The sequence below is a fragment of the Chanodichthys erythropterus genome, chromosome 15, assembly GCF_024489055.1.
Source record: "Chanodichthys erythropterus isolate Z2021 chromosome 15, ASM2448905v1, whole genome shotgun sequence".
Taxonomy (NCBI): domain Eukaryota; kingdom Metazoa; phylum Chordata; class Actinopteri; order Cypriniformes; family Xenocyprididae; genus Chanodichthys; species Chanodichthys erythropterus.
The window spans coordinates 16,519,075-16,528,502 of record NC_090235.1 but is presented as its reverse complement, the minus strand read 5'-3'; the positions used below and the strand labels follow the sequence as shown (position 1 = coordinate 16,528,502).

At 33.8% G+C, this 9,428-nt stretch overlaps 1 protein-coding gene across 1 annotated transcript; it reads right to left on the bottom strand.

Annotated features, from left to right (window-relative positions):
* Window positions 1-2,432: 2,432 nt before the first annotated feature.
* On the bottom strand, window positions 2,433-8,299 carry LOC137001989 (pentraxin fusion protein-like). The gene is made up of 7 exons (XM_067361393.1): window positions 8,244-8,299; window positions 6,081-6,142; window positions 5,590-5,872; window positions 4,139-4,272; window positions 2,951-3,227; window positions 2,658-2,794; window positions 2,433-2,548 (listed from the first exon to the last, which is right to left on the bottom strand). Exons 1-7 carry the CDS (start codon window positions 8,252-8,254, stop codon window positions 2,544-2,546), a joined length of 909 nt encoding a protein of 302 aa, XP_067217494.1. The 5' UTR covers window positions 8,255-8,299; the 3' UTR covers window positions 2,433-2,543.
* Window positions 8,300-9,428: the final 1,129 nt, after the last annotated feature.

The window sequence follows — 9,428 nt, the reverse complement described above, 5'->3', positions numbered from 1 at the left end:
ATGTTAAAAGAGATGGGCACAAAAATGTCAAATTTACTCTCGTTTGTCTCGCCCCACCTGTCATGTCTCTCTTCCCCACCAGTGGGGCGCGCCCCACACTTTGAGAAATGCTGGTTTATAGTTTTTCTAATTCTGTTGAGCCTGCAGTAAAAACTGTAATTTTTCAGAACATGCACAGAGTACAGAGAATTGATGGTCTGTTTTATACACCTGCTACAGTATGGGGCGACCTTTAACTGAAAGCTATGGTTGACAGTGGCTCCATGGCATGCATGTTAAGTGAAGCTGCTGAATGTCACTTATTGCAGAGCAGAGGCCTGCCTCTGCTCTGAGTGAGTGACATAAGGCATGGCTGTGTGCAACTGCGGTGTGCGTGAACTCGCTGTCGGAGTTAGGGGCTGACAGGTTGTCAGATTAAGGTAAGCTAACTTAGCTAGCCATGTGCATGTTAGCCTAACATTAGGTTTGTGAAGTCCGTTCTATGAATACATTTGAGATCAGTAACGAGCAGTTCACAAAATACAACAAATCTTGCATTATTACCATTGCCACCTATATATTTCATATTTAAGATATTGTAAATATGTATCATTGCACTAGTATTATGGTACATAGTCTAACAATTGCTTACATTATTCCTGTAAGTTAGATATTGCAGATGATCTCTTTCAGATATTGACCTATGTATTAACACTAGAGTTAGAGATTGTGTGTATATACGCTGCATTCCAAATTATTATGCAAGTGACATAGTAAGATTTCAGTACAATAAACATTCAGATTTTAGTTTTTCTAAGAAAATGTTTGTTCATTTATTTCTCTATGTCTTTTTAGATAACTGGTATCAATCTCAGACAAAATAATTTGCCAGGACTATGGAAACCCTACTTAGAGGCAAGTCACAGTTCTCATGCAATATGGGGAGGAAGAAAGATCTTTCTGAAAATGAAAAGCATGAAATGTGCAATGATGTGCAAAAGGCATGAAAACAACCAATATTGTGTGAAACTGAATGGAGATCATCAAATTATCATAAGATTTGTGAGTGATTTAGAGCACAGCAGAACTCGGTCAGATAAAGGCTTATTAATGAAATTTCCTATCCAAAAAAAATAATTGTATTAAAAGGGCAGCTATAAAAAGCCAGTGTTAAGCAGCAAACAGGTATTTGAAGCTGCTAGTGTCTCTGGAGTCTCAAGAAGCTCTCCATGCAGGCTGGCAGTTGTGCGTAAAGATGCATTTTAGCTAACGCTAACCTTAACTAAAAGAGAAACATTTACAGTGGGTGTAGAAATACATTTTCAAACAGTTTTTTTGCTGTGGTGTTTTTTGCAGCATGGGATAGTGCATAGTGCATTGTACAATAGTGCATTGTACTATGCACTATCCTCCTTTTTATAGCATAGCTGAAAATGGCCAGTTATGAACTCCACATATCTTGCAAAAGTCATTTTAATACCATCCATCTCACTTCCCAGTATTCCAGCCCAAATTATCACCCACCAGCTCCTTGCTGATGTCACAGTCTTATTGGAACGTGGTGGCCATTCACCAACCATCCAGAAATCCATCCGTTTAGACCATCCATTGTAGTATGGCATTACTCAGTAAATAAAACTATTTAAAAATGAGTCTTCTATGTATTTCTAAACCCACTGTAAATGTTTCTCTTTGTTAGGTTTGGAGTGGCTGAAATGCATCTTTATGCACAACTGCCAGCCTGCATGGAGAGCTTCTCGAGACTCCAGAGACACCAGGAGCTTCAAATACCTGTTTGCTGCTCAACACTGGCTTTTTTTTTTTTTTTTTTTATAGCTGCCCTTTTAATACAATACATTTTTTTTTGATAGGAACTTTCATTAATAAGCCTAAGTGGAGGGAGCCATTTTTTTTTTGTAATCCTGAATCCTGTACTTATTTTTTTTTATGTAAGTACATTGTACTAAAGGCCCACTTATTATAAAGATATATTTGATATTTGTGTTATGGTTATTGTTGTGCTTTTTTACTGTTTATAACAGAAAATTAAAAGTTAACATTGGTTGAATTGGTGGTTATGTTGTTGATTCTGGGATAAAATGTTGGACATCCTTTCTCTATCCATGGTTTTATTATTATTATTATTATTATTATTATTATTATTATTATTATTATTAATAATAATAATAATAATATTATTATTTCTCTTTTTTGAAAAAAAAAAATTATATATATATATATTTTTTTACTTTGTTACCAGCTCCTCAACCCTAGATGATCAGCCTTTTTTGATCCAGAAACATGAAATACAACATGCAATGCTGAAGTAATTTATTCATGTAGAAAGCAAAGATAAACAAAGATGAGTAAAAGATAGGTGCATTTTAAAAACCATTTCATACCTTTACTGAATGTGCACTAAAACTTATCTGAAGAATAAAAGGTGCACAGGTAAAATGAAAAAAAATGAAAAAAAGTGCAACATTAGTATTGCTCAGAAAACAGTAGTTTGGTATTTTTCTTATAGGATCAGTGGACTGTGGTGTAACATCATCTCATCCCACTTAATCTGGCAATGAAAACAGAACAAAACATCATTAAGGGAACGTACACATAGTATAAATAGTACATATAGTACAAACATCTACACATCATGTCGCTCTCCTTTTATCACTTACCTGAAAACACCTCAACCTCACACAGTACGAGATAATCATAGCGCCCAGGAATAATAATGTTGACATATCGCCCCTTAATAGGCTTAAACTCAAATGTTTGTGACGCTCCAGCTGGGATGGACACAACAGTCGCTGCCCTGTGAAGAAACAGTACCAGAGAAATAGAGAGGGGCGTATCAAAACGGCATGAAGAAAATTAAATATACTTCTGTCGAAGGCATGATTAACTCAAAGTAATCTTATTTACTCATATTCTAACCATTTGTGTAAGCATTAAGAGAGACAATACTTACACCTGATTATTGTTGCCATTATTTTCCAGGCTTTTGCCGATACGGATCTGAGCACCATTTAGTTTCTCTGCAGAACTATAGTGATTAGTGATGACAACCCTGGTTATCTTGTAGACATCCAGTAAGTCAAGTCTCCACCAGGGGTCCTTGTCATAACTAGTATATGTGCATGACCCCTGAGTGTAAATTGGATTCCTGCTGCCATCAATAGCATACTGAGCTCCATATATACTGTATGTGGAAGACTGGACAGCTTTGCCTCCAAGAGCAAGATTCCCTGTTTAACATAAAATAATAAACAATAACTTTTTTTTTATACTTTAAATGTGCTAAAGTATAATTACAATATAATGGGCAAAATAATGCTAAAATATTTAATCTAAAGGATTGCACGGCTCTCTGGAATACTTGATTATGATTGGTCAGTTGTGACATTCTGAGGTCTGATATTTCCAGATAATCATCAATCCGTCATCAATAGTAACGCTGTATAACAGAAGCTCATCCGGGTTTCTGAAGCCTTTCTCTGATGTTTCTTGTATCACACCACAGACCTGCTCTTTCTCGATTCATACAAACACAACTGGTGCGTCTCTGTTATAGTTATTGATTGTATTGAAATATTTTTAATACTAAGAGTACTGTAGAGTTCACCTTGTTGCCAAAATCATTGTTTGTGTACACTGTAATGGATTCTAAGATAACAAACAGGCAAGAATTTAAAATAGTTTCATCTCAAATCAATATGTCCATGTAATCATTTATTTGGTTTACTTGACTGTACATAAACCCTTAAATGTTTGTCTTGCTAGGAATCTTTTTTCTTCACGGAAGCTTTGGGTATATTAAAAGTGAGCTAATAAAATATTTAAACTCAAATCAATATTTCATGTACATAATTATTTATGTGTGGCTAGTAACAATATAATAATCACCCTGTCAGATTTATTTTGTGATAACTGTCTTGATGTACATTATGTATATTATAGTTTCAGAATGTTCAGTAAGAATATTATATATATGTATTACTGACAACAACATTCAAAGTAATGAAGAACACTTACTTGCACTACAAATGTACGATGGTATGTCATTTTCTGTTAATAAAATAATATCAGTTATATACACATTAATAAGTACATCAGCAAATTCTATCACAGGGTTTTCTTCTCTCTGTGTGTTCCTTACCTGCAGACACCTCGACTTCACACAGAGTAAGGATTTCACCATTCCCAGGTAACAAAATGTTGACATATCGGCCATTAAGGGACTCAAATGAAAATGTCTGTGTGCCACTAAAAACACTGACAACAGTTGTAACCCTGCAAATCCATAAAGAACAGTGTTAAAATGAAAACCAGAGGCACATTGCACTCTTCACAATAGCTTGTTTGCCATCACGTGATTCTGATGACGCTCAAAATTCAAATAGAGGGCAGGAAGTGAAAAGTAGAAAGGACAAGATAGAGGAAAGTCCATAATGTATTGGTTTAGACACTATTTCAAGAGAGGTATAAACAGAAAATCACAACATATGTTGGACGTGATCCTTACATTATAAAGAGGAGCGATTTTTATACTGAATTGGTATATTTGCCCGTCATCGAGATGCATCTTTCCAGTGCCTAGTTGTGTAAAGCACCAGGTTTTTCCCTCAAGTATGAAACTTAAGGCGTGACTTCCCCTTAGCTATGGGAATGTCTATATAATTATGGGAATTTCTATATTACATGTCTATATAATAAATTTAATCTTGATATAATACCTTAAACAGTTCTCTAAGGGAAACCGTTAAGCGTTTCACAACAGCGACCCAGGATTTGCTGTTATAAATTTCTACTGTTGCCATGGACACATTATTTGTTATCAGTGTTTATGTGAATAAATGCTTAAATTAAGATGTTTATCATATGAAGCAGTCGATCATGTCTTGTAAGAAGACTTGGTTTGAACCTGCTCACTCTGTGTAAGACTTAAGTTGAAGTTTTCAAAACATGTTATACTGAGGAAAATTACAGTTAGGTGCTTTATGCAACTGGACACGACATCCATATAGAAAACAAATGAAATCATACAAATCTATGGAGGAATAGTACTTTTTTGTTAGTGGTTGGACATGCAAGTCATATTGCACACACAAGCATTATCTGACTCAGCCGCTCCTGATTTAAGACGCAGGATTAAAAGTCACTTTTTTCCTGCATTTTTCAGTCAATTTCTTGCATTTTTCCCCCTGATGAGCAATAACATTTGGTACACGATAAAGGCTCCTTATGGTTTCTTGTTTTGATCAATTAGAGCAACTATAAATGATGCAAAACATAGGCATTTCATAGTGCTTCTCTATGTAGAAAATTACTTACTGCCCTCCAACTGCATTTCGCGCCGCTCCATGACGTCATGTGCAAACAACCTATACAAATTATTTTTGTTTTATATTGCATTTCTACAAGAAACAGTGGTCTAACCTTAAAAATGTGTAATCACAGTCTGAATAAAATATGTTCAAGTAAAGTACATCTCCATGGCTGTGGCTCTCTGAGTGGTTGGTTTGTGGAGGAGGTTCAATTTTGTTTTATTAAACCAGACTGAACATGATAAACATGGGAATATGATAGAACAATTGAAACATTTCTTACAGCTCATTGTTGTTTCCGTTGTTGTCCAGACTGTTACCAACACGAATCTGAGCTCCTACAATCCGGTCTTTGCAACAATCTCCACGATTAGTGATGGTAACATTGCTTATTCTGTAGACATTTCCAAGGTCAACTCTCCACCATGGATTATGCTCAGATTTAGTCTGAGTGCATGAGCCCTTCCTGTAATTTGTGTCTCTGTTTCCATCTACTGCATGTTGAGCATCTCCCAGTGAGTGGCCTAAGGAGGACTGCAAAGCCATGGCATTGAGAGCAAGATTCCCTGTTCAATATGATATGAAATCGATTTAAAAAAATGATAAGACAGGTTCAAAGTAATACAAATAAATATAAATAAATAAATCACAAGTTTTCAATTACCATATTTGAGCCTATAATTTTAATAAATTAATCTGACTGATATATAATGATACACAATGGTTACAGATTTTTAAATCCAGGCATTTTTACTTGTATTATTTTAAACGTACCTTTGGAAGCAGCGACGCACAGCCTTGTAAGTGTTAGAAACACAATCACACGTATGGCCATCCTGATATAAGAAACAACAACACATCACCTCATCTCAGCATATGAAGGAATAATTTTAAATTTCTCATTCTCATATAAACAAAGAAACATAGAAACATACAAATTGCTATCGTAATGATAAAATAGTTTAGAAGAACTCAATGACTTAAAGTCAGTGTAATGTGACTAACCTGCCTCCGTTCTTTGGATTTTGTACTTTTTACCTTATATACTTTTTATGTAACTTAATTAAACTTTATATATAACTTAACTAAAAATTATCTAAAATGTGTTTTTTTCGAATATATATTTATATATATATATATAAATAAATATATATATATATATATTTTTTTTTTTTTTTTTTTTACACTTTATATATAGAAATAAATGGTTATTAGAGGTGCATGTTGTTTACAAAAGTTTTACAAAAATACACTGAAAATAAGTGTACATTTGTGCGGGTAGCTGCCATTTATTCATCAAGAGAAATAGGCAAAGTTTAAAATATATAAAAAAAATATTCATCATTGTGCAACACAATTTGGATAACACATACCAAGGCAATTTACATTTCTAGACAATCATGAAATCTTTTTCTTTCTTTTTTTTTGACACTTTGAGCTTCTCTGAATACTGGATAAAGTGCAGGTATAATGTAGGAACTAAAAAGTGAGAGCTAATGAGACATAAATAACTCCTTCAAAGTGTAAAAAGTAGTCAAATCCCAAATCAACATTTAGAACCCTAAATCAAAGATCTCATAATTTTGGTGTCAGCCAGTCCAGCTAAGCAGGGATTAAGACCATTCACATTTGAGAGAGATGATCCCAACTAATGAACTCTTAAGATGTCAAGTTTAAAAAACTGAATGGTTGAAGAGATGGCACATCTTGAGTTTCACAAGGAAAACTGTGATTTATGTATGTGAAGGAGAAATAGTCACACCCCAAATTAAAGACAATGTCTAATTGGTTAGAACTCCTCCACGAGGATTGAACAAACACCTCAGTTTAAAACTCAAGACACAAAGAATTAGGTTAAGGTAAAAATTAATTTACACATTATAGTCATTTATACCTGAATACTATACTAGACCTGAAGAACCTATTTGTTTAATTTGCATTTTATTCTATTGTATTTATTTGTGCTATTCCTTGTCATTTGTTCAGTTGTTCTTATTTTATTACTGGCTGTTTACTTGTCTTTAACATTAAGCTACTTATTAAAAAACATTTTTTTCCATTTATGTTTCTCAAAATTTATATTTGGCTGCATTATGATTTCCTAATTCGGATTATGATGTAGCTCATGTGGACATCATATATAATTATCCTTTTGCTCTTTTACTTTGTTTTACATTCACAATATTTGAACAAATGTACCAATGTTGCATGCTGTCTGTTTGTTTGCTGTACAGTGATGACTGTATGTTTCTTTCTTTTGGAATTGCATTTTTATTTTATTGTGCTAAAGTAATTGCAAATCACAAATAATTAACTTCCCCCTTTGTCTTCCCCTTTCAGATTCCTTAGATAAGTGTTGTTTTGAGGAACTGAGGTATTGTAATGAAATCTACAAGCAGACATAAAGTAATTTTAGAATGTTGAAAAACGTTAAAATGTTCAGTGTTATTTAATGCTATTTAGAATGATTAGCATCAAACACTATTTTTAGCCTTTTTAAACTTAATTATTACAGAAAAATTATCAATACAAATGATTCTTGTTGAATGTTCTTTTGTCATTGTTGGATTGCAGTGAGTGGAACAAGACACTTCTAGACTCCTATATACTATATCTTTACACCCTGAATTGTCCAAACAAAATGTAATTTTAATAGTAAAACCTCCATTGCATATCATGCTCTCAAAGAAAAACCACTAACAGCTTCTTCACTAACAAGGCCTTCTTTATGTCAGAACAGTTGTTATTAGACTTTCTTTTTTAACAAAGAGCTGTGTTACAAGTGTGATTGGTTTAGAGGTTTGTGCCAAGAGTTCTGCAAATTTATCACTAGTGAAAATGACACCAAAATGATATAAAACTGTATTCAATAAATCACTTTTTTCCATTCCAATTATACTTTTACCCTTATACAGAGAGCATAAATATTCAACTCACCTGGAATTCATCACTGTATCAACCTCACAGAAGACCTTCACAATTCAGCAGTTATCTGTTTTTAAACAAAATGATACGTTCATATAATAAATATAATTAACAATATTTAATAAACAAGTGATATATTTATTATTTTAAAAATGTTATTAATTTGAGAAATATTATGCTGTCAAATCAAAAATGTGCTATTAAAAATAGGCATTAATATTGTTACATACCAGCAGTCTTTGAAGAGGGTCTAGTTGAATAATATTGTGCTCAGAAATGATGCTCTATTTATTGTTGAATTAAGGCCCTCCCAACCAAATGAGTCTTATCTGATATCTGAAAAATCAACATTAAGAGGACATATTACATAAGAATTTACATTTTTCTAAGCTGATATCGTGACAGTCCTAGTTCAAACTTTACTTTGCAGTTCAAACATTCTGATATGCAAAGCAAATCACCCACGTGAATGAACAGAAAATGAGGCTTCGTTTTTGTAATCGATCACGTGACTACTTAAGACCAATACACTCCTTGATTCAGGGCTTGGAGACTGTGCTGTGTGCTTGATATGCACCTCGAAGCTTCAGTGTTATTTATAGCATCACTATATTGTGCTTTGTGAAGAGTGCAGCCTGCAATCCAGGGGAGAGGCCAGAAATGTTCAAGCTATGAAAAACACAATAAATGCTTTTCTTATTTTATATGAAGTATAACATCAGTATAAACATAATCCCCTGGTTTCACAGACAAGGCTTAAGCTAGTCCTAGACTAAAATGCATGTTTAAGGTGTTTTAACTGAAAGCAACTTGTACTGACATCTTAAAATATGTCACTGCCACTGTTTTGCCTTAAGATACACACCAGCAATGTCTTTTTCTAGGGTATGTTTATAAAAACTACTTAAATATCCTAATTGAACTACGGTCTAATCCTGGTTTAACCTAAGCCCTGTCTGTTTAGATTTTTAATGTAAACACTGAGAAATGTTTATACTTGCCTTTACATGTCCTCCTCACAGGTCCCCTCGCTGCGGGGTTCAGTTCGCCCGGGCCCATATGCATGTGCATACCCGAACGCTATGCCACACATAAAAACACATTATTCCATTATTGCATCTCCAGAAAGTGTCTGATACGTATTGCTATGCCAATGGTAGAGATTCTTCTTTATGAAATTTACCTTAATTTCACACT

Coding starts and splice junctions, on each gene's coding strand:
- LOC137001989 (XM_067361393.1), bottom strand. Junction 5,873..6,080: donor GTGCGTCGCTGCTTCCAAAG/GTACGTTTAAAA, acceptor CATATTGAACAG/GGAATCTTGCTCTCAATGCC. Junction 2,795..2,950: donor AATGGCAACAATAATCAGGT/GTAAGTATTGTC, acceptor GTTTCTTCACAG/GGCAGCGACTGTTGTGTCCA.